Source organism: Narcine bancroftii, chromosome 3 (assembly GCF_036971445.1).
Source record: "Narcine bancroftii isolate sNarBan1 chromosome 3, sNarBan1.hap1, whole genome shotgun sequence".
Lineage (NCBI taxonomy): Eukaryota > Metazoa > Chordata > Chondrichthyes > Torpediniformes > Narcinidae > Narcine > Narcine bancroftii.
This window is the reverse complement of record NC_091471.1, coordinates 281,263,303-281,289,817: the sequence shown is the minus strand read 5'-3', so window position 1 is coordinate 281,289,817 and position 26,515 is coordinate 281,263,303. Positions and strand designations below refer to the sequence as shown.

The 26,515-nt window shown below is 40.6% G+C and overlaps 1 protein-coding gene across 1 annotated transcript in view; it reads right to left on the bottom strand.

The window, feature by feature from the left end:
• The window catches only part of gaa2 (alpha glucosidase 2), a 99,880-nt gene that overhangs the window by 54,082 nt on the left and 19,283 nt on the right, over positions 1-26,515 (bottom strand). Inside the window, exons 3-7 of the mRNA XM_069928327.1 lie at positions 18,830-18,975; positions 15,478-15,531; positions 11,463-11,628; positions 3,986-4,082; positions 3,138-3,257 (exon numbers count right to left, since the gene is read on the bottom strand). Coding sequence (XP_069784428.1) covers positions 3,138-3,257; positions 3,986-4,082; positions 11,463-11,628; positions 15,478-15,531; positions 18,830-18,975 — 583 coding nt within the window. The remainder of the gene's footprint in view (positions 1-3,137; positions 3,258-3,985; positions 4,083-11,462; positions 11,629-15,477; positions 15,532-18,829; positions 18,976-26,515) is intronic.

Sequence of the window (26,515 nt, the reverse complement as noted above, 5' to 3'; positions counted from 1 at the left end):
TTGTGTGATATAGCTCCTAAGTGATCATCCACATAGTTTTTAATACACTGGGAATTTCCTCCTCTGTCCTCCCTTTAAGTGAGTTTGAGACACTCCCCATCCTTTGTGTGGGAAATCTCAGCCCCTCCATCGTGAAGTAGCTCCTTCCATAAATACATTTGCCCACTTCCACCTTCACATTCATTCACAAAGGGAAGAAACCCAACCGAGGACAGGAGTGAAACAGGGAAGTCTCCAGATGCTGGGGTTGAGTGCAACACGCAAACATACTGGAGAAACTGACCAGGTAATGCAAAATCCATAGGAAGGAAAGGGTAACCAACATTGCAGGCCTGGGCCCTTTGTCAGGTATAAGGATAGTGATGAGTGGAACTCGATAGGAAGGGATGAAAGGCAAATAGAGCCATTTGAGGAAGAGGAATGAAACAGGGTGACAAGGAAAGAGAGAGGGAAAAGGGAGGAAAAAGGAAGGAGCATAAGGAGTATGGGTTACCTGATGTTGGAAAATTCAACATTTGAACAGTTGGGTTGTAGACCACTCAGCTGTCTTCCCACTTTGTGTTTGACCTTACCCTTGTAGTGAGGAAGGCTGGGGATGGACAGATTGATGTGGGAATGGGAAGGGGAGTTGAAATGGCCAGACAAGAAATTAGGAAGGTAATTGAGGGCAGAAATTCAAGTTTTTTGTCAAGCACCTCTACTTTCTCAAGCTTTTTGTCAAGCACCTCTACTTTCTCAGTTCATGGAGGTTTGGTATGACACCAGAAACCCTGGCAAATTTCTAGATGTGCAGTGGAAAGTGTGCTGACGAGTTGCATCATGGTCTGGTATGGGAACCCCAATACCCCTGAGTGTAAAGCCCTCCAAAAGGTAGTGAACACAGTCCAGGTCATAACAGGCAAAACCTTCCCCACTATTGAGAACATCTACGGGAAACGCTGCCGTTTGAGAGCAGCAGCAATCATCAAGGATTCACACCACCCATACTCTGTTCTCACTGCTGCCATCAGAAAAGAGGTGTAGGTGCCACAAGACTCACACCACCAAGTTCAGGAACAGCTGCTTTCTCTCCAACAGGGACTCATTTAAGGACTCTTACTTGTACAAGTTATTGATTTTTCTTATCCTTTCTGTATTGCAGTTGTTTACATTCATTTTCTGTTTACAGTTTTTTTATTTGTTTACATGTATACTCTGTAGTTTTTTTTTTCGCACTACCAATAAATGGTAATTCTTCCTTGCCCAAAGAAAAAGAATCTCAGGGTTGTATGTGATGTCACGCGTGTACTTTAACAATAAATCTGAAATCTAAATCTGATGAGATACAGTGAAAGAGTTTGTTTGGTATCCTCAATAAGTACAGCAGAATAAAACACAGAACACAGAGTAACGTTGCAGTGAGAGAGATCCCTTCGTATGGAGTAAGGGTAACGTTATTCTATTGGTGCGGGGTTTGTTGTGTAGCCTGAAGGGTGGGGGGGGGGGCGAGAAAATGTCCATGAATCTGGTGGTGTGGAATGAAAGACGAGGAAGTGTGGCTGTGGTGAGATGAGTCCTTCAGTATGTTGGCTGCAAATCCAAGGAATCGAGATGAGTATATGGAATTGCTGGAGCGAAGTAAAATTTGTGTGATGGTCTGAGCTGCATTCACAGTTGCTTGGGTGAAGCCTTTCCCATACCATGCAGTGATGTATCCTGACAATGGGATCCCATTGCAGCTGAGGGAAATGACGTAAAATGATGTGCTGAATGGAGAAGCTGGTAGGGCGGAGGATCTCCATCCTCTGAGCCATCAGGATGGGGGGTTGGGGGAGTGGTGACAGCAGTACTCAACTATTCGTTCGCCTCCACAAATACCGAGCACTTCAAGGAGTTTGCCTTTTGCTCGAAATTACAAATCTGCAGTCTGGCTGCTCCAGTTTCCTCCCACATTCCAAAGTTGAACAGGTTTAGTAGGTTAATTGGTCATATGGGTGTATTTGGGCAGAGAAGGCCTGCTACTGTGGTGAACTGTAAATTAAGTTTTAAAGAAATTAAATTGCACCTTCAGGTATTACGAGGACAGCTTTTATTCTTGTTAAGTTGGGATCATGATTCTGTCCATTAAAACAGGATATGTACCGACTTCTCTTCAGAAGGGCAACTACAGGTCAATTCTGGAACTCATTTCAGGGTAGCTTCTCTGACCTAGGATTGTAAATTTGTAGACTCTTCCTATTTCCCTTGGCAACAGCAATACATCTCACACAATGTGAAACTAGTCGACAAAGAGACATGCTGGTGCATCTGAATCTGAGCAGGAGAATGTGACAGAATATGTTGGAGGTGGCATTTTAGAACATCCTGTTTGGCAGCAGATCTGAAAAAATACATATAAAGATTCAAGATTCCTTTATTGTCATGTAATAGTGCAGAACATGTAATATTACACAAAATTCCTTATGCGTACTGAAATACAGTCAAAGAGTCGCCTTTAGTATCGCCTCAGAGTGAGAGAGAAAGAGTCCCCTCAGAGTCAACGAGTGTCCTTGAATTCGCCTCAGTTACTCCCACTACCTGTGAAGCCACTGTTCGAACCATTGGCAATCTGAGCTCCAGATCCAAACCTCTGATACAACCTGAAGACCTTCAGCACCCAAGGCCCTTTGGGAGCCCTTCTTCTCCTTGTCGAATCCTGGCACCGATACATGGTTCCCATGAGCTAGTCTCCAGCAGTCCACAGCCCATGTAGGTCCCCTGTCTGCACCGCCCATAGCCTGTGACCCCCTCAGCCACTGAGCCCCTCTGCAGTCCATCGTTGTGGTCACCATCCTGAAGGGTTGTCTCCTCTGCTTCTTCTCAACTGCTGCCTTATGCCAGACCGCTGCTCCCCGGAGTTTACAACCTCTTGTGGCCGCTGTTGAGCACAGGCGCTGCCATCTTTGGCACACAGCCGTGGTTGCAGGATTTTGGAACCTCTAAGTAGGCTGTTTAATGCCTGTACTGAGCTGCTGGTATTAGAACCCTTCAAAGCAGCGCTGTGTCTCCCTGGGACAGGGCTGCCATTACAACAGTTCTGGCAGTGCTGCTATTTTTAATCTATTTATTTAGTTATTTTGCTTACCTTTTGCTCACTTTTCCTGTGACTTTTAACTTACCAATGACTTCCAAATATTGTTGGATGACTGAGTTTGGGTCTGGCCCCATGAATATGTAGAAGTCAAGAATGCCGCCAATAGTTCTCCATGTCAGAGCAGGGGTGGGCTGCAGGGCCACATCTACAAAGGAAGGACAGATATCTATCTCATCAATACTGTACTCACTGTTTTTTTTTGGAAGAAATTTTCTTGTGTGCTTCTCGCACACAACCGAAAGGGAAGGTTCTCTCCAAACTACCTGAAATGGTGGGAATAAAGTCCTGAGGGTGATGTTCTCTCGGTTTCCTCTCTTCTCCCAATAAACTGATCAAAATATTACACAGCATCAGAAACCCGGCCCGACCTTCAGAATCCTCATCCCAGTTATATACCCAAAATCAGCAATCCCATCCCAAACCATCTCTGATACCAAAACGCAATCCAACGCAACAGCCAGAATGAAAAAGCAATGGGTGTGAAAAGTAAGATCAAGCAGGAGATTGTCATCAAACATCTCGAGGGTAGCCTCAAAATTCAGGCGAGTAAATTTAGGAGAGATGAGGAAGAATTGTTTCTCTCAGACAGCAGTGTATCTTTGGAATTCTTTTCCTGAGGAAGAGTAGGACCTGCCTGATTAAATGTATTTAAGAGACAGAGAGATTTTTTTGAAGAACAGGGGAATTGAGGGTATTGGGAGTAGCTGGCCAAGTGAAACAGAAACCAGTCATATGAGCCATGATCTTACGAAATGTCAACAGGATCGACATGCCAGATGGCTGACTCCTGCTCCTATGTTAGAGCTTACGACAGAGTTCCTTCCAGCATTTCCATGACGTTTTGCTTTACAACTCTTGATTTTCTATGCTTACCCATTGCATTGCTGTTAAGTAGAAAAACACCATGTGACTTGCCATCTGGCTCCAGCGACAAGTAGAAGGGGTGGACACCGTAGAGGTTGACAGACTCCTGCAGTGCAAGAAGAAGTATTCAAAAGTCAGGGCTTGGGCTCGTTGGGTGAGGTCAGTGACTGTCTGTCTGCTGAGAAACAAGGGAAAGTGGGACTTTAGGGGTAACCAGTTCATACACAAACTGTCGCGCTTTTATCAGAGTAAGTTACCTGAACACATATCACAAAGTTTCACAAAAAGCCAGTTCAGCTGATATTAGGACAAAATTGTGTTCACAGGGTTGGGTTTTAAGGGAGGTCCTGAAAGGAGAACAGAGAGGCAAACAGGCAGAGAGGTTTGAGGGAGGAACATAGAAGCTGAGAGCTGAGCCACTGAAGTTGGTCCTCCTCATGGCGGAGATGCTTACAACTAGAGGGCATAGGCTTAGCCTAAAGGGTAAGGGGATTAGAGAAGATCTGAGGTGCAACATTTTCATCTAGAGCACACATGTCAAACTCAGGCCCGCGGGCTTTGGCCCACAAGATCATATCAAATATGTATGAGAGCTGGCCCGCTGGCCGCCGCGCCAGTATAGCGCATGCACAGCGAATACTACAAATCCCAGAATGCTTTACAAATGTGTTGGTGTCGGCCCGTCAGCCCGCTAATCGCCCCCACCTCCTCTCTTTACTTTCATTCGCATCTGCGACCTGTCGCCTAACTCACATGTAATAAACCCCTTACGAAAAATGGCCAAACGAAAGACAGAAAACAGGACCTTTCAAGACAGGTGGGAGGCAAACTCTGACCCCAGCGTTTGATGAACTTGCATCTAAGAAGAGATGCCAGGTATCTGGTTTAGACCCAGGTGCATCAGAGTAAATCACAGTGTAGCAAGCTAAACTTGGATTAATATTTTCTTTGGTTAACTTTGGACTGTTCATAGTTGAAAGATTGGATTTTCATTGAAGCAAGTTGTTATTTTTTTGACTTGTTGGCTTGTGAAAAAAAATACATTTAAAAGGAACTTAAAGGCTATAGAGAAATATTATTTATTGAATATTTTATTTCTCATTTGATAATGCTTCTTCTGGAAAGAGTTTAACTAAAACTATTATTAAACATTTATTTTAATAAGAAAAAGTTTAACATTACGTATGTTGAAAGAAGAGAAAACATGCAGATGTTGTTGAAAATTTTCAATAAATATTTAGTTTGGCCCACGACAAATCCAAGTTTTTAATTTTGGCCCTCTGTAAATTTGAGTTTGACACCCCTGATCTAGAGGGTAGGTGGAATCTGGACTATTGTGTCTGAGTGGGTGGTGGAGAGAGGTACTCATGCACATTTAAGAACTATGTGGAAAGTACTTGAACTGCCAAGACACAGAGGGCTACAGATATAATGCGAGTGAATGGGATTAATACAGATGGGAGCATGATGGTCAGCCAAGGATACAATCAGTCAGGGACTTGTTCCTGTGTTCAAGATGAGAATTGGAAAAATGGAGCAATCTAGAGGTCTGTGAGGCAGAAGCTTCCACTGCCAGTTATTACTTGGGATCCTCCACCCCACTTACTGAAGGCAATGTTTAATGCTCTGCAACCAAACCTCAGAAGCTTCACTTTTAACCCCTGCTCTGAACAAGCTGATGTCCAAACTGCATGCTTTCAGTGATTCTCAGAATGGTTTCAACTATCCCACTATCCAGTTCACCAGCCTGATTCCTGGGATGGCAGGACTATTAAAAAAAATGGATAGATTATATTCAGTCTCATTGGAATTTAGAAGAATAAGGGCGATCTCATGGAAACATATACAATTCTGACAGGACTAGAGACGTTTGATGCAGGAAAAATGTTCCCGATGTTGCGGAAGTCCAGAACAAAGTTTCGCAGACTTAGGGTAAAGAGGAAGCTATTTTGGACAGATAAAAGGAGAAACCTCTTCACTCGGAACATTGTGAACTTCGGCCAGACCTAACTCTTCATGTAAAGGAGTAGGTGTTGCAAGCACATGATCCTTGTCATGCAGCAGGTGTATACTGTGCATGAGCAGAGATCCATGGAAACCAAGCAAGAGGTTTAGAGGAGATCTGAGGAATATTTTTTTTTCTCACCAAGAAAGGTCCTGTTTTCTGTCTTTCGTGGTTGCAATTGTATGGAAGATGATGAATGTAAAGGTTAAAACCTTGTGTTTTTGATTCTTAATTACTTTTGTGCCTGTCTCTTTAAGAAGGACTATTGTTTGTAGTGTTACCATATTGATTATGATGTAATATGTCGTAACATCCATGCAGACTAAGAGCTTGCATCTCATTCTTCGACGAACTTTAAAGGTGACGTGAGCTCGAGATAATTTTCTTTGAATTCGTCTTATTTATTCTTATATATCTCTCTTTAAAGTTGAATATCATTATATTTTTAAATACAGTAAATGCTTTGTTTACTCATCATTATGAAAATCTTAATGCGAAGTTATGCAAAATGTTTATATATTTTATCAACAAATTAAATCTAAATAAAGCTGCATCTACAAAGTTTGGTTTATTGGATTAATATGATAGTAATTCTGAATATTGTCCCCACGATTCCTTAAGGATGACATGCTTTGAAATTAGGAAATACTAGAACGTGGTAAGTGTCATCTATATTTTGATTCAAAGAAAATTCTAATTGTGAACTTTGATTGGAAGAAAGGCTCGTGAAATTTGTCTGAAAGAATTCAACTTGTTAAAAGCAAAGAGACATTCTTGATGTAAAAAAATAGAATATTCCAGAAGCCTCTATGAGAACATGTCTGTGAATTGCTCAATTTAAAATTCTGTGAATTGCGCAGTTTAAAATTGAGCTAAAGTCTTGGAAGACACTTGTGACCTTGGAAAAATAAGATACAGCTCTGTTTTGCAGAATCTGGCAGGAAGCCCAGACGAATGTGTTCTTAAAAGTTATAAAGATAAGATAACTAAGCTTGTGTGCAGAACCATAAAAAGACAATTCAGAGAAGTTCTTTTAAAGGGACCACGCAAGATACAAATTTGTTTACAGTTCCCAGAAACCAAGATAAGCCAGGAGAAGACAGGCTGCAGTGTGAAGAACCCAAGATGGATAAGAAGAAGTCTCATCAGGCTAAAGACCTCGAGCAAACAGCTCCTCTCAAAGAACTGGTGTGAGTTGAGCCAGCAAGGTGGCCGACAACACTTGGCATGAGGTTGGTGGCTGACAACATGAGGTTGGAGCCAGCCACCACAGAATAAGCGGCTTCAGCTACCGAGCAAGAAGAGGACTCCGATACGCACTGCAGGCCTCATAAGCTGACTTAAAGATTAGTGGAAATGGAACAGATGAATGTACGTTGCAAAGTCCCACTGGTGCTGTATCGAGTGAAATGCAGAAGATAGAGACACAATCAGCGGTGTCTGAAAGCTCAGATGTGAATCCTGATGATAGTATTTCCAAGGTTATGAGCACAGGAAGATATTCAAAGTCTTCAAAGGCATCTAGATCAAGCACAGCTTCGCGTGCTTCAAGCATATTAGCTGTGCCTGCTAAGGCGCAAGCAGACTTGGCTACTGTCTGTGCACAACAACAGTGGTTGGAGAAAAGATATGCTTTAGAGGATCTGGAATCTGATATAAAGAATCAGCAACTAAGGCAAGAAGCTGAAATGAAGATTTAGCAACTGAGACAAGAAGCTGAAATCAAGAAACAACAACTCGAGCTTGAGGAACAATGTGCTATGAATATGGGGAAAGTGAAAGCATTAACTCAGGCTTCTGCAACATTTATCACTCAAAGTGACATACCCAAAGGGCTAGCACCTAACATTCCAGCAGGTCAATGGGTACCGCAGTCACAAGAAACTAGTGTACTCGAACAAGGAGCCACAGGTGTCGCTGCTACTGCTCAAATGACAATGACCAATCCTATGGAAAGAGCTAACAACATTCAATCTCTCAAGAGCTACAACATAAGGATCTTCCCGAAAGGAGAGTATTTCAAAAAAGTTCAACCATGCGAGTTGATCATACTCAACTATTGACGTCTCTTCATGTTGCTGGAGAACCAGCTACAAATAAAGGATCTCCACCAATGCTATCTCTTACATACCAAGGATCCTCATTAATGCCATCACTTACAACTCAAGGTCCTACACCTATGGCACCAGTTCAAGATCCACTTGCTCCATTCGCATCAAGACAACCAGTCGTAAGCCATGGAGGACAGGACAATATCACTCAAATGAAATTTCTGCTATGTTAGCTCAGCAACAAGGTTCATAGGTTTATCTAAGGAGGAAATTCCAGTTATTAATGGAGATTCATTACAATATCTGACATTCATGAAATCCTTTGAACACCACATTGAGATACTAAAAACACTAAAGATCATCTCTTACTTCTTAAATCTAAACCTTTAATGCCTTTGGGTCAATTTCAGAAAGAAGATGTGTATGCAAGGTGCAGGTGGAAACAAGTGCAGTTTATTGCAGATCTATTTTAGAAAAGATGGATCAAAGAATATCTTTCATTATTACAAGAAAGACAAAAATGGTCTAAAGCTAAACACAATTTGTATGGAAACCTTGCGATTATCATGGACGATTCTGCACCAAGAAATTCTTGGTTGCTGGGAAAATCGTGGATACAGTTCCGGATAAGAAAGATTTCATTTGGCAAGTGTGGATTAAAACCAGGACTGGTTACTTAAATAAACCTATTACTAAAATCTGTCTTTTACAAGAAGCAGAAAGTTTTGATTTCTAGTCTTATATTTACCATATTTACTTTTGTATCTGTAATAGTAATTACTATATATTAGTCATGAATGTCAATTATAATAATTAGGGGCCAGAATGTAAAGGTTAAAACCTTGTGTTTTTGATTTTTAGTTAATTTTGTGCCTGTCCTTTAAGAAAGACTATTGTTTGTCATGTTACCATAGTGACTATTGTGTAATATGTCATAATATCCACACAGACTAAGAGCTTGCATCTCAATCTTCAATGAACTATGAAGGAGACATGAGCCTGATAATTTTCGCTGAATTTGCCTTATTTCTTCATGTATATCTCTTTAAAGTTGAATATCATTATATCTTCAAATACTTTAAATATGTTTTGTTTATTCATCATTATGAAAATCTCAAGGTGAAGTTATGCAAAATGTTTATCCGTTTTATCAATGAATTCAAGCTATATAGTCTGGTTTTTTGGATTAATAAGATAGTAATTCGGAATATCGTCCCCACATTGCCTTGAACATGACACATTTTCAAATTAGGAAATACTAGAACCTGGAAAGTAACTGGACGAGACTGAATCACTGGAAACAGCTCCAGTGATATGTGTGCTCTGAGCCATTACTCACAATTCCCACTATTCGAGAGGAAATAAAAACAGAAAATGCGTGTAGCACTCAGCAGGTCAGGCAGCATCTGTGCAAAGAGAAATAGAGTTAGCATTTTAGATGCGGGACCCTGCGTCAGAACTAGGAAACTGAGGAAACAAGTTAGTTTGAAGTTGCAGAGAGTAGGGATGAAGATGGATAAGGTAGATACCAAAGAGTCATAAAGCCCTGTAGCAAACCACCACATCCTTGCCAGCCATCAAGTCCCATCTCTGATAGGATGAGATCAAGGTCGCCATCACCATCATCTTAATAGTTAATGAGAGCATTTTCGGAGAGAGAACAAAAAGAGTAAAAGCTGTGGAGTGGAGTCGTGGGAGATGAGCGGCAGATTAGGGTGTGGTGCGGAGAGACACAAACCGAGTTAATCATTTGATGGATAAGCCTCATAATAGAACTGACCAGTTGTGATATCGTAAAAGTCCAAAAATCTGAATGCCAGAAATCCGCATCAACTGAGAATCCAGATTTTTCTTTTTCAATATTTTTATTAGTTTCATCAAATAAATGTGACATAGGTACATGACAATAAAATAGAATATTAACATATCTTGTATAGTAATACAGATGATATTGTAACCTATGTTACATTTAAAGTAGGAAAAACCCACTAAACTAATTATATAATTATCAAACCACACCCTACAGAGGCTACTGGGTCAGACTTTTCGAAACCTCTCAAACTATTTAAGTTTAGCAGGCTTTTGTGCGCATGCATGCATGCAAGCGCCACAGATGCACAATGGCAACAAGTGAACATGTTTGTTGACTTTTCTTTAAAACTGCTTGTTTTGATAAATGAAGCATGCTGCATTTGCTAATGAATAAACTATCAAAATTTACTTGATCAACTCTTTAAATTTGAATTTTAAAAGTACTCCCGAGAATTCGGAAAATCCAAAAATCCAGACCATTAATGGACCCTTCATGCCTACTCCATGCCAATACTGCATGACCCATGCTCCAGAGCCGTGATGTCTTCTGAAAGGTCAAAAAGCATTGCAAGGAACTTTTGCGACCAGTTCCAGTCATAAAGCAGGCATGCTCTATGTTCTATGCGACCAGTTCCTGTCATAAAGCAGGCATGCTCTATGTCCATGTTCCTTCCAAGATGAAACCTGGGCACTATGGCCTCCTTGCAAGCTCCTCTATGGAATATGGCGTGGGATTGATTAGGCTCCTATTGAAGTGGCTGCAATCACAGCAAGTCCCTCCCACTCCCAGAATTGCTGCATTAGAACAGAGGCATTGAAACAAAGATCCGCGCAATGTCTGAATTCTCACTCAGGTGACTCTAGTAGAACAAGCCCTAAAAACTGAATGATCTCACAGTGCAAGCAACATGAAATGGGCAAGTGATAGGGATGTTCCAGGAACCTCGGCTGTAAAACATCTTCCTGTGATTCCACCTCATCAGCAGGAGGAGGAGGTTGCGGTTGTTGTCTAGGTTTCACTGAAGACAATCACCACTTCTGAAAAGAGTTTGTACATTCTCTCCGTGGCTGCATTGGCTCTCCCCGGGTGCTCCAGTTTCACTCCACCCTCCAAAACTTATGGGGCTGTAGGTTAATTTAGGGTTCAAATGGTTGGAACCAGCTTCCACCATGCCATGAATAAATTTAAATTTGAATCTTAAAATAACAAGAGGCAGAACAGTTTGAGTAACACTATTACGTGCCAGTGACCTGGGTTTGATTTTGCTGTTGTCCGTAAGGAATTTGTACATTCTTTCCATGTCCATGTGGATTTTTTCCAGGCACTATGGTTTCATCCCACTTTCCAAAGAGGTATGGGATGAGAAGGTTAAATAGTCACATGGGTGTAATTGGGCAACACGGGCATGTGGGTTAGAAGGGCCGGTTACTGTGCTGTATCTCAAAGTTGAAAATTTAATTTGAAAAATAAAATTTAATTTACCAATAGAAAGTGAAGGATGCACTCACTTGTTGTGGAAGAGGAAATTACAGATGAAATACAGGGAAACGTCACTATTGGCTTCGGGGACAGGTTCAAAGCAATGTTGAGGCCAGAATGAGTTGAGTTATAGCCTACCTGAGGAAGGGTGTCACGAGCCCAGAAGGTCAGAGTGTTCCACTGAACACTGTGCAGGAAACCAGCCCTATGTTCTCCAAGGCCATAGAGGTTCGCTGAGGGCAACGAGGTCGACATCTGCAGGAACTGGTCAGCAAAGAAGAGAGGAGCAACCGTAGTGTTCAACCTAATCATAAACACACATAGGGTCAGCTGGGCTCAGCCCATCAACACCAATATCGCACTGTGTCAGGGAGCAACAGGCCACTTTACTATACATACCCAACAAGGGTCAGCGACTGAGAAGTAGATCGGATAAGGGAAAATCAAATAGTTCCAATATCCCTATAGATATTATTTATTTTTCATTTACTGTATACTATTGTATACTATTGTAGTTTTTGTAAAGTACCTATTTGGCTGCAGCAAGTCAGAATTTTAGTGCATATGTACAATAACCTCATCAAATAGGGATACTGCTGGGGCAGTACTTATCACCAATCACCCAGTACCACTGAGAAAGAAATCAGTGAACAGTTTAGCTATGCTGGGTCTGCAGAACCTATAAATTAAAAAAAAATATGGAAGAGAAATTAATTTAAGCCCGCAATAAATTCCCAGCTGAGTAGGGAATCGGGAAGGGAGATTCACTGACATTGAGCAAAATGATGAGCTGTTCGAGTAGGATGGGAAGAAACTTCGTTCAGGAGATTTGGTAAAAGACAGAGACAGCTGTAAGGCTACTGGGAAAAGGACGGGGTTGGAAATGGGAGCAGTGTGGGGGAAGAGTCAAGGACAATTTCTTCCACAGAGAATTGTTTTCATCTGAATGTACCCCCTTAGAGAGCAGTATTATCTGAAAACTTGGAAACCTTTAATTTTGTTCCCTTCTCCATGCCATTAATATAAATCATAAAAAAATGAGGGCCAAAATTTGATCCCTGGGATACTCTGCTAGTTACATCCCTCCAGTTTGAAAAGGACCTCTTTTATTCCAGTTGTTTTCTTTGTGACAGTCTGGTTTGAAACCATGCTAACACACTTCCTCCAATACCTTGGGCTCTTAATTTATACCCCAGCCTCTAATGTTGCACCTTGTCAAGCTGCCTTTTGGAAATCTATATGTGTTAACTAAGAAGGTCTGCAGATGCCAGAGTTGAATGCAATAAACAAATGTGCTGAAGAAACTCAGCAGGTCATGCAGAGTTTCTCCAGTACTTTACATTCCATCTGGACAAGCATTAACATCAACTTCTACAATTTTTGTTAAACCTCTCTCAGAGTGTCTCTTTCTCTATCCCATTGTCTCTCTTCCTCCAGATCTTCACCCCCATTCGCTCTCCATTTAGAGAGCAACCCTCTCTCCCTATCACTTCTCACCTACCCTCCCAGCTGAATCCACCTATGGTCTCTTACCTGTTAGCCTGTTCTCCTCTTGCCCCTCCCTCCTTTCCCAAGCTCCTCCCCCCAACTCCACCTTTTTATTCAGGTGCCTGTCTGCTTTTTTTTTGCTCAAACCTTGACAAAGGGCTCAGGCCCAAAGCGTCAGCGACCCTTTACTTCCCATGAATACTGCATGGCCTGCTGAGATTTTCCAGTGCTTTTTTGTATTGCACACACCTATAGGTTCCTCTCTATCAACTCTCCCTCATAGAATTCAAGCAAATTTGTCAAAATGTACCATTCGTAAAATATATTAACTACATAACATATATAACATAACATAACAATTACAGCACGGAAACAGGCCATTAGGCCCTTCTAGTCTGCACCGAACCAAACACCCCTTTCTAGTCCCACCTCCCTGCACAATGCCCATAACCCTCTATCTTCTTCTCATCCATATACCTGTCCAACCTTTTCTTAAATAATACAATTGACTCCGCCGCCACTATTTCTCCCGGAAGATCATTCCACACGGCTACCACTCTCTGAGTAAAGAAGTTCCCCCTCATGTTACCTCTAAATCTCTGCCCCTTAATTCTTAACTCATGTCCTCTTGTTTTAATCTTTCCTCCTCTTAACGGAAATAGTCTATCCACATCCATTCTGTCTATCCCTTTCATAATCTTAAATACTTCTATCAAATCCCCTCTCAACCTTCTACGCTCCAAAGAATAAAGACCTAATCTGTCCAATCTCTCCCTATACTCTAGATGCTTAAACCCAGGTAACATTCTGGTAAACCTTCTCCGCACTCTCTCCACTCTGTTTATATCCTTCCTATAATTAGTCGACCAGAACTGCACACAGAACTCCAAATTAGGCCGCACCAACGTCTTATACAATCTCAACATCACCTCCCAACTCCTATATTCCATGCAATGATTGATAAAGGCCAGCTTACTAAAAGCCTTCTTCACCACCCTATTCACATGAGTTTCTACCTTCAGGGAACGATGTACCGTTACTCCTAAATCTTTCTGCTCTTCTGTATTCCTCAATGCTCTCCCATTTACCACGTATGTCCTATTCTGATTCTTCTTACCAAAATGAAGCACCTCACACTTATCAGCATTAAATTCCATCTGTCATTTTTCAGCCCACTTTTCTAAGCAGTCCAAATCCCTCTGCAATCCTTGAAAACCTTCTTCATTATCCACTATTCCATCTATCTTAGTATCGTCTGCATATTTACTAATCCAATTCACCACCCCATCATCTAGATCATTAATGTATATAACGAACAACAATGGGCCCAATACAGATCCTTGAGGCACACCACTGGTCACCGGCCTCCAACCTGACAGACAATTATCCACTACCACTCTCTGGCCTCTCCCTTTCAGCCAATGTTCAATCCATTTGACTATCTTAAAATTTATACCTAAAGACTGCACCTTCCTAACTAACCTTCCATGTGGTACCTTATCGAAGGCCTTACTGAAGTCCATATAGACAACATCCACTGCGCTACCCTCATCCACATTCCTAGTCACCTCTTCAAAAAATTCAATCATTTAATTACGTTAGTTTTCTTAAATAATTAATTAGCTCCTCTTTGGTTACTGACTCTTGCACCTTGCCAAAAATAAACTGGCCAGGTTTCCTGCTTTATTCTTCAATTATTTTTTTATAGAATAAGGGAGTCACATTGGCTGTTTTCCAATCTTCTGTTTTTTCTCCCTGAATATAATCAGTTCTCAATTTTTTTTCAACTAGTGGGTTCATTATTTCTGCATTTGTTTGCTTTAAAACAGTGGTTTTCAAACTGTCCCCTAAATTCACATTCCACCTTAAGCAATCCCTATGCCATCAGTGCTCTATGATTAATAAGGGATTGCTTAAAGTGGAATGTGAGTGGGAAGAGAAGGTTGCGAACCACTGCTCTAGACCCAATTGTTACTGAAATATTTTGCTTGAGAAAAATTGCCATTGGCCCATTTCCTTTGAAGTTATGAAACCGTGCACATCAAGAGGCAATTAGGTAATGATTAAAACAGTGGTTTTCAAACCTTTTTCTTTCCAGTCACATACCACCTTAAGCAATCCCTTACTAATCACAGAGCACTTAAGGCATAGAAATTGCTTAAGGTGGAATGTGAGTTTGGGGGACAGTTTGAAAACCACTGCTTTAAAACATTTGGATAGAGGGTATCGAGTCCTGTTGATCAGTTTGGCTTTAGTCCTTCGAGTTTCTCTTTTCAATATTTTTATTAACATTGAAATTTCACATCCAAAAATTCAGAGTACATATGTTAAAATTCAAAAAGGTACATGACACTTAAATCATATCATTTCATTCAAGGTTCTCCACATTTTAATCAAACAGATTATACTGTATTATTTTATTATAAAAATAAAGGAAAATCTAAACCTATGACCAAGAAAGAAGCTGTTTGGCCAAAAAAGAAAGACAGAATTCTTATCAGAGAGATAAATTACCTCATTAGTCAACATTTCTACCTTCATAACAAATCAAAGATTATAAAAGTAATTCAAAAATGGTTCCCACAGTGTAAAAAAATTTATATTCAAATCAGAAATTGAGCATCTAATCTTCTCTAAGATTAAACATGACATGAAGTCACGTGACCTTTGAGTGTGATTAGGCAGGGTAACATCCCTCCATCTGATCAACGCTGCCTGCCTGGCCACAAGAGAAATAAAAGTTAATACATGTAGTTCTTATGTCATTAACGTAATGCAGTTATGAAATTTGGTTTAAAATTAACTTTAGAAAATGCATAGAAAGTTTGAAATACTTCAATCTAATATTTCTCAAGACTCTGGCATGTCTAGAACATATGAATTAATGAAGATCTCCATTGTTGCATTTATCACAATAAGGAGATACATCCACATAAAAAGAGAGAGTTTGACTTTGGAAATGTGAGCCCTATGGAATACTTTAAATTGTAGGAGAGAGTGGCGGGCACATAAAGAAAAGGTATTAACCAATTTGAAAATTGCATTCCAAGTTTCTTCAGGAATTGAAAGATGTAGCTCCTGCTCCCAAGCTTTATAAATTTTATCTGAGGGAACTTCTCTTATTCCAAACAACATATCATAAATGTTAGACATTGAACTATTATGGAAAGGTTGCAGATTAAAAATTAAATCAATTAAATTCTTCTATGTACTCTTAGGATATGTAAAAACATCTCTAATCTGTAGATAACAAAAAAAATGAGTATTTGGCAGACCGTATGTAACTGAAAGTTGTTTTGCAGGAAGCAAGACTCCCTTTAATAAATAAATCTTTAAAACATTTAATGCCCTATCTATACCATTATTTAAAAGTTACATCAATCAGGGAAGGTTTAATTTTTGAATTTCTCAAAAAGTTCATCCCTTGTGATTGGGATTTCTACAAGTTCCTCCCTGTCATCTGAATTTAGCCCACCTGACATCTTAGGGACATCTCCACATTGTTCTTCATGGTGAAGACCTTTACAAAGAACTGGTTTAACATAACTACCATTTCTTTTCTTCCTGTTATTGATTCGCCAGGCTCATTCTCCAAAGGTCTCACACCGACTTTAGACTCTTCCTTCCTGTTTATATATCCATAAAAAAAACTCTCACTGTTTGTTTTAAATGCAATTCTCAGACAATTTCTCCCTTCGAATGAGCTATTTCGTCTTTCGTGACAAGATCCAATAAACTGCAGCCTTCTGGCCTACCACCAGCTCTTTGTCTGCCTTACTTTCTTTTCAACTTTATGCCCGACTTCCTTTATTAATGACAGATTCTTTTTTATAGAATCCCTCTTTCTTACTGGAGATAAGTTGACTGCCACTGTTCATCTATTGACTTGTCCCTTATCTTATTTCTTTAGTGCTCATTAGACAGCTACACCATCATATTATTATAAATTGTCAATTTTCAGTTGAAGACAGTAGTTGTAGTCCTTTGGTGTTCTCCCTCAACCCACATCTGGAATTCTATCACATTGTGGTCACTCCCTCCTCAGGACCTTGAACTAAAAAATCTTTTGTTAATCCTTCCTCATTACTATGACCAAATCTAAATATTCTGTACCTGTTAAAATTCCTAATATGGTATTCTGAAAAGCAATAATTGATGCATCCACAAATTCTATTTCTGCAATCCCCTCTCTGTAACCAATTAGAACCTTTACTAGAGCCTAGCAAAAATTCATAAATGTTAAATTCTGTGCACAGTAGAAGAATTGCCTGCAACCAGTGAACTTGGAGGAGTGAGAAGTGAGATTGGACTGTGAATCAAAGAACTTTCCTGAACATATACACATTACATGCATGTGCGTTTAGGGAGTTAAGTTAGGTGAAGTTAATAGTAATAAGTTAAATTTTGATCCTGTTTATATGCTTTAAGAAAATTAAAAGCAACTTTTGTTTAAGTAACCATTTGTCTTGGTGAATTTCTATTGCTGCTGGATTATGGGGTCCTCTGGGCTCGTAACAGTACATTAGCATCTCCCATTACATTCCCCATTTATGGATCATCCTATCTGGGAGCCACATTTAGGGGCCCTGCTATTCATTTCAACCCAATCTGATTGAACAGAGAGTCACAGAGTTTTACAATACGAGCACAGGCCCTTCAGCTCAACTCTGCCAGGCCGACCAAGTTACCGACGTGAGCTAGTCCCTCTTCACAAAACTAACATTACCACTTTTTTTCTTGCACTATGACAACTGTGAATATTTATAGTCTATTTATCTTTGGTATTTATTATCTCTTTTAATTTCATTTAATGCATACTTTTGTAGTTTTTTTTAAACAAATTACCTGTTCAACTGCAAGTAAGAATTTCAGTGCATATGTACATGATACAATGGATATGAAAATAAACACATTTTGTTACTTATTACGTATTCTCTGCATTTTATTCATATCCCTCAAACCTTCCTTATCTACGAACCTGTCCAAGTGTCTTTGAAATGTGATCACTGTAATTGCCTCCACCACTTTCTCTGGCAGCTCGTTACACATATCCATCACTCTCTGTTTGAAAAAGGTGCCCCTCAGTCCCCTTTTCCCTCTCACCTTAAATCTATGCTCATAGATTTAAGACTTTTTAGACTTCCCTCGTCTGGGAAAAAGACTATGTTTATCTACTTTAGCTATCCCTCTGTATGCCTTCTTCACACCAGCGAGAAAAGTCCGAGCCTGTGTTGCTATCCAGTGCCTCTGTTTTTTGTCTCCAATCCTGCACTGATAACTTCCTTGATAAACAGTGCTACCCTGCCCTCCTTTCCCTTTTGTCCTGTTCCTTTGGAACATTGTATAACCTGGAATATTAAATCACACATTCTGGTCACCCAATCACTGTGTTGGTGTAATACCTATTAAATCGCCTATTGTTACGTACACTGTCAATTCATCAATATTACACGCACTCAAGCGCTTTGATTTTTTTACAGTTTTTACTAATTCTGGATTTGTTCTTGTTCTGTCCTCCATACTTTTATTTACATTTTCAGTCCCTTTTTGTCACACTTTTCAATTTCTCCCCACTTAATCCTAAACCATCCCTCTCTCATTTTCTCTCAATTTAATAAGTACCCTGTTCTTGGAGCCATCCCTTCTACTATTTAGTCTAAAGCCCTATATACAAATGTAAATATGCAATTCGTCAGGATACTGGTCCCAGCATGATTCAGCTGAAACCAATGTAACATCTCTCTCCTTCCCCTGTCCTGGTCTCATGAACAGGAACCTATTTCTCACTTTGAACCTCTCTACTCCTGCTTCCCCTTTGCCAATTTGCACAATTCAGATCATAACCTTCGTTGATCTTTCCAATTTTGCCCTGTGCTCCTCATAATCTCTCCGCAGATCCTATTTCTCAAGTCCATCTATGTCCTTAATAGGGAAAGACCTTCCCCGCCCTTTCCATCCCTAACCTCTTGCCTGATGACAGGAAAGTGCACGAGAGCAAGAGAACTTGAAAAACTTACAGTACTGTCCTTGTGGCTCTCCTCCTCACAACAATCCCAAATGGATCCTTGGAATATTCCACAGAGTACAGCGGATTCATAGCTTTCTTTGCTGCCCTGGGAACATCAATAGGGACCTCATACCGTGGATTCGAGGAGTCATTTATCTGAATGTAGTCAAAGGAAAAGAAGAGGGTCAACAATCAGCACAAGGCTCCACTGTGGGACACAGTTTGGATGGTGGTCTCCGTGAGATCTCAGTCAGGAACAGTCCTCCATCTCTTGCATGGTACAAAGACGTGAAACCTGAACTTTACCATGTATCTACACTGATCAGAGTTCCCAAAAAGAGCTCCCAAAATTCTGTCATTGCAGGCAAACTGCACATTATAACCAGTTTTCCTAAAATTTTGCAAAACATGAAGCCACTTCATCTGCCCATCAAGAAATGGGAGTTGAAAAAAAAAATTATTTGTTTTAATATTTTTAGCAACTTATCCATATCCCACATTTTTGGTCGTGACCTGTGCACTCTGCAAGGGAGAATTTCCACCATCCAAACTGTCATAACATGGAGGTTGCCTGTAGCTCATTCCTCTTTCTAGGTGCTCACTGCACAAACATTCGCTGCCACACTTCCCTCATTACAACACTGACTGAGAACGAGACAGAAATGGTTGACAAGGGTAAAAGCAAAAGATATATTGCTGTGGGTAAGTTTAATTTCCTTATATTGACTGCGACTTTCTTTGTACCTGAGGTTTCAATGGGTCAGGTCCATCAAGAAGCATTTCTTAAAATAGGACATACAGTAGATTAGATATTCTAGCCAAAGAAAGGGACAAACCACATTGAGTACTGAGAAATGAGAAATGAAGGGAGAGAAGTTATAATAGGGGAGCATTTTCCGAAGCGTTAACAAACCTATAAAATTTAAGAGAGTTAAAATAACGATAAGATTGGATCTTATGGGAAAGTCCTAAATTAGAAGAAGGCTAACTACAACAGTATTGGACAGAAACAGAGAAGAGTAGATTGGATGCAGCTATCACTGTCTGACATGCAGAAGAAATTTACAGCTGGTTAAAAACCTGATCAACATGTTCTAGCGGGGAAGAAAGACAAGGATGGCAAGGTTTGGGAACTTTGCATGATGAGAGATGTTACAAATTTAATCAAAAAGGAAAAAGGAGGCATATGAAAGGATTAGGAAGCTGGTAGGACAGCATCCTGGAGAAATATAAAGGAAGCAGGAAGAAACAAATGGGGAATCAGGAGGTCATGAAATGGCCTTGGCAAGCAGGGTTAAGGAAAATCCTGATGCATTTTACATATTTAGAGAGAAAAAAATCAAGAGTGCAGCTAGGGGGAGGGTTGGACCACCTGGAGCGAGAAAAGCAGGCAAGGTGCCAAACGAGCACTTTGTATTGTTATTTACCATAGAAGACAGTGAGATCAAGAAGGGGCATGTTTGTATTGGGAAGGGTTGTGGCTGTCATGTAACAGCACTGCCCCTTACCTAGTCAGAGGACACACCAGCTGCCAATCAAGATTTGATTCCGCCCCACCCATTAGCACACACCTTGCCGTTGGTTGCATGTAAATTACCTGGACTGGACTCTCCAGCCTGCCTGTACTTGGCCTTGGGCTGCTGGGTGTTGTAATTGGATTAACCCTCCTGGCACTGAGCCATTGATTCCCTGCTAAGGACCTGGGCTGGAAAGTTCAACACTATAAGTTCTCTCTCTTTGCCAGCTTGAGACTACCCTGCTTCACTCCAGACCTAGAAATGTGGAAGGGTGCTGGAGAAACTGTTGGTAAGATCTGCATTGTTAAAAGGGTTGGGAGCATTTAATTACTGTCTCTTGTAGCATAGAGCTGTGCATGCACTGAATCAAGGGGTGGTGGGGGATTGTAGTGATTTTTCCTTGATCATCGTATGTACCAATTCATTGTGTGCATGTATTTTGTTCCCTCACTATTTTCCAACATTCGTTATTAATTGTCCGCTATTTCTGCTGTAAACTGTGCGTGAGCTGCATCAGTTCCCATTTCCAACACTTGTCTTTTGTAAATAAAATCCTTCACTATCAAAACTGTGTTCAGAGTCCTTGCCTTTGAGATCTACCAAACCTATTTCCTCACTCACCACAGTGGGAGGAGTTGGGTTTTTTTTTAAGCTTTAAGGGGAATTAGGCTCCAGGGTCTAATAGGACCTATCCCAGGTTATTGAGGGGGATTGCTGGGGCCTTGACAGGAAGGTTCACCAGCGACTGTACTTTGTGGGGCATTTGAAGAGATTCAGTATGCCACTAAAGACTCTTGAAAACTTCTACAGTGGACAGCATTCTGGCTGGTTGCATCACTGTCTGGTACAGAGGTGCCAACGCTCAGGACTAGAAAAGACTCCAGAGGGTTGGCCTGTGACCACTCCAGCAAGGACATCTACAAAGGCAATGTCTTAAGAAAGCCTCAAGGACCCCCACCATCCAGGCCACACCCTCTTTACTCTGCTACCATCGAGGGAAAAAGGTACAGGAGCCTAATGATAAGCACTCAGTGGCACAAGGACAGCTTCTTCCCTGGTGCCATCAGATTCCTGAATGATCAATGAACCATATACTTTTTGTGGACTATTTTTATTTATTGTTGTAAGGTGGTTTATATGAATGTTTACACTGTGACGCTGCCACAAAACAATGAATTTCATGACTTGTTCATGACAATAAATTCTGATTCTGAGCACTTTAGTCATCAAGAACCCTCATAGTAGACTGATCTGGAAGATTAAGGCACATAGAATCTATGGAGATTTGGATTCAAATTTGGCTCTGTCATAGAAGAAATGGTGTCAGTGGAGGCTGTACTCTGACTGGAGGTCTGTGAACACAGGAGCTTTGCTGCCATTCAAAACTTATTTCCATATGCATAAGGTTAAAACAGAAAATATTGGTTGGCTGATCAATAAGTTTGGAGGTGTTGTGGGAAGGTTGTTAAAGATTTCATAGATTCATTCAATGGTCTGGCAAAGATGCAGAAAAGGGGAAATTAAAAGATTACATAAAGAGAGTAAAGCAAAAGAAATGTATTGAAGAACAGGATGGTGGATGACAAGGATTGAGGTAAAATGAGTAAAGCGTTGTGCTTATTTTAATGCAAGAGACCAGGTGGCGAAAGCGGTTGAATTGAGGGCATGGATGGGTGAAGAATTGAGGGCATGGATGTTGCAGCTATAACCAAAGTCCTGGTCAAAGGAGAAATATGAATCAATGTTCCAGGGGATCCATTGTTATTGGTGTGATAGGACCAGTGGGAAGAGAAATGGAAGTGGGTGGGGGTTGCAACATTAGTCAAAGATGATATCATAGTAGACTCTAAAGAAGATATTCCAGAGAGGTAGTGTGGGTGGAAAAGAGGAACAGAAAAAGAGTAGTCATCCTGATGCCTGTGTGTGCGCGTGCTATGGGTTGCAAAAACTATCATCAAATATGTAGAGAGATTGCTGAGGTTTCTGAAAATTGCAGAGTTGTTATTGCAGGCAAGTTCAATTTCCCCAACATTGACCAAAAATGCCAGTGTTAGGGGATTGGATGGGGTGAATTTTGTTAACTGTGTTCAGCAGAACATTCTACAGCAATGCAGACACTTTTTTCCTTTATTCACCCTTGTGCTTCAGTTTTAATCAAACAATTCATGCAATTAAAGTGCACATTCCAGTTTTTATTCAAGGTTATTTGTATACATTTTGGTTTGACCATGTAGAAATTACAGCACTTTTTAACACATAGTTCCCCTCATTTCAAGGCACCATAATGTTTGGGACATTTGGCTTCACAGGTGCGCAATCAGGTGTGTTTAATTGCTTTATTGGTGCAGGTATAAGAGAACTAGGCTTGCTCCAAGCTTTTGATCACCTTTGGAGTCTGTAGATGCCATTTTTCTACGCGTGGACCAGAGTTGTGCCAATCAAAGTCAAAGAAGCCACTATGAGGTTGTAAAACAAAAATAAAACAGTAGGAGACATCACACAAAGCTTAGGATCCCCAAAATCAACAGTTTGAAACGTCATGAAGAAAAAAGAACATACCTGTGAGGTCAGTAATTGCAAAAGGACTGGTATTCCAAGGAAGACCTCCACTGCTGAGGATAGAAGAATTCTCATCATAATGAAGAAAATCCCCAAACATATATCCGGCAAATCAGAAACACTCTTCAGAAGGCAGGTGTGGATATATCAATGGCTACTACCCACAGAAGATTTCATGAAAAGAAATGCAGAGGTGATACTGCAAGATGCAAACCACTAGATATCCACAAAAAGGACAGCCAGATTGCAGTTTGCCAAGAAGTACCGTATTTGACGGCAAACAGGAAACCCCTTTTTCCCCCCAAAACAATCTCCTCAAAAACCACCCCGAGTCCTATATGTGAAGGTGACATTTTTGATGCTGCCATTTTGCAAGATGGAGACAGGAGGAAAGTGCTCAAATTACTCACCCGTGCTTTCTGGAGTCACCGCTGCCGCTACTCACTTCCCCCGGTAAGAAGGCTCGGTCTCTTCCTCCTTCTCATCTGCCAGCTCTCGCTCTCTCCCAGTGCTTTGAGGGGGGCGCTGGGCCTTGATCATCAAGTTTTGTATAATGAGCACAGCTCTCCAAATAGATTGAATGAGATGTGGGGGCAGGTGGCAATAAGCGAGCACCTCACTTAATTTGCTCGCTCGCTCCCTCCTGTCGCTCACTCTCTTCCACAGTGCTTTGAGGGGAGCGCTGGGTCTCAATGATTAAGCTCGTCTTACAAAGCCTGATCATCAAGGCCCAGCGCTCTCCTTAAAGCACTGTGGGAGAGAGCAAGTGATGGGAGGGAGGGAGCAAGTGAGCAATGGGACTCCCAAGCAAATTGAATGAAGAAACTAAAGAAAATTTTTCCTGAACTCTCACACTAAAAATGGGGGGGGGGGGGGGGGTCCTATATGCCAGTGGGTCCCAAATACCATCAAATATGGTAGTTAAAAGAGCCTGCAGAATTCTTAAAGGTCTGTGGACAGGTGAGACCAATATTAACCTGCATCAGAGTGATGGGAATAGCAAAGTGTGGAGGCATAAAGGAACTGCCCAACATCCAAAGCATACCACCTTTGCCATGCTTTTCATCTTGTAGTGGAGCCTCTGTATTTCTGTTCATGAAGTTTTCTTTGGGACAGTAGTTATTGACATATCCATGCCTTCCTCCTGAAGAGTGTTTCTGATCTCTTGGACATACATTTGGAGATTTTTCTTCATTATGATGAGAATTCTGCCATCAGCAGTGGAGGGTCTTTCTTGGAAGACCAGTCCCTTTGTGATTTCTGAGCTCACCAGTACGCTCTTTCTTCTTAATGATGTTCCAAACAGTTGATTTTTGGAAATCCTAAGGTTGGTCCAGTGGTTCTCAATCTTTTTCTTTCCATTGATATACCACTTTAAGTATTCCCTGTGCCTTAATTGCTCTGTGATTAGTAAGGGATTGCTTAAGGTGGTATGTGGGCGGAAAGAAAAAGTTTGAAAACCACTGTCTTAATCATCCCTAATTGACTTGTTATGTGCACGGTTTCTGAACTCCAAAGGAAATGGGCCAATGTCAATTTTTCTCAAGCAAAATATTTCAGTAACAATTGGGTCTAGAATAGTGGTTCTCAACCTTCCCTTCCCACCCACATACCACCTTAAGTACACAAATGGCACGTGCACAAATGGCATAGGAATTACTTAAAGTGGTGTGTGAGTGGAAAGAAAAAGGTTGAGAACCACTGGTTTAAATGATGTCTCTTACTGTTTATTCTTGTTTTTTTTTAACCTCAAAATGGCTTCTTTGACTTCCATTGGCACAACTCTGGTGCTCGTGTAAAAAAATAGCAACTTCAGACTCTGATCAAAAGCTTGGAAGCAAGCCTAGCTCTCTAATACCCGAATCAATTAAACATCGCTGAATACTCACACACACCTGGGAATACAAATGTCCCAAACATTATGGTGCCCGGAAATGAGAGGACTATGTATAAAATGTGCTGTACTTTCTGCATAGTCAAAACAAAATGTATACAAATAACCTTGAATAAAATCTGGAATGTGCAGTTTAATCACATGCGAATTGTTTGATTACAAATTTAAAACTGTGGCGCACAGGGGCAAATAAAGGCAAAAAAAAGTGTCTGTTCTAAACATTATGAAGGGCACTGCATATAGGCTTATTCGGGAAGGGGCAAAATTGACCTTGTATTGGGGAATGAAGCTGGTCAGTCACAGTGGTATCAGTTGGGGAACACTTTGGGACCAGTGAGGACAACTCTATTAGCTTTAAGTTAGCCGTGAAAAGGAATTACATTGGTCCTCAAATTAAAATCCTAAATCAGGGCAAATCATTTTTGACAAGATTAGGCAAGAGTTCACAATAGTTGACTGGACGGAAATGTGAGAGTAAAAGGATGACTGCTAAATGGGAAGTGTTTAAAAGGTGATAAGAAAGGTCCAGAATGAACATGTTCCCAGACGGTTAAATGGCAAGGTAAAGAAACCCTGGTTAACAAGGGATATCGAGGGACAGATCAGGAAGATAAAGGATTCAGGCAGACAGGTTCCAGAGAATCTAGTGAGAGGTATAAGAAAGGCAGGAGGACAGTGAAGGAGCAAATAAGGATGGCTAAAAGAGGTTATGAAATGGTCTTGGTGGAGAATGTAACAGAGAATTTAAAAAGATTTTATAATAATAGGAAAAAAGAAAGAATAGATCCCATTAAGGATCAGGAAGGTCATATGATCACTGAGGTCTCCTGTTCCTCAATTGACAACCTTAAATGGGTAAAATAGGGCTCAAAGAATTACTGAGGATCCCTACCATCCATCATACAGGATCTTTGACCCACTACCAGAAGGAACGAGATACAGGAGCATCAAAATCAAGATTGCTAGGCTGGGAAATTGATGAATGGTATCCTGTAACCTTGGGTTTTTATTAATGAAATTGAGCAAATTATTCGAGAATATTTGTACATATTTATTTTTATGTAATATCTTTACATATGTATATGATTATTATGTGTTGTGTGGGAAATGTATTATGTGCACCGTGGTCTGGAGAAACACTTTTGTCCAGTAGTATTATATTCTCATGTAAACTTGATATGTGTACAACCACAGTAGATGGGGAAGGACTTAAATGAATATTTTGTAAATGTGTTTACTGTTGAATAGAATAAGCAGGAGTGCGACAGGAGAGAGATAACGAAAGAGAGCTGATAGCACATTTGCATCAGTAATGAAGAGGTGTTATATGCCTTAGAGCATATCAAGATTGATAATTTGTCGGGTCCAGACCAGATATATCCTGGAACATTGTGGAAAGGCAGGAAGGAAATTGTTGGGGCCTTGACTAACATTTTAAATTAATTGCTGAGAACACAAGTTCCAGAGGGCTAGAGATTGGAAAATGTAGTGCAATTGTTCAAAAAGGGCTGGATAATCCAGATATCCACAGACCTGTTAGTCTGATATCAGCGGTAGGGTACTTGCTGGAGAGGTTTCTGACAGATAGAATCTATCAATATTTGAATAACCAGGAGAAAATTAGGGAGAGCCAGTATGGATCTGTGTGTGGAAAATCGTGTTTCATGAAGTTAATGGAATTTTTTGAAGAGGTAACAAAATAGGTAGATGTGGGCAAAGCAGTTGA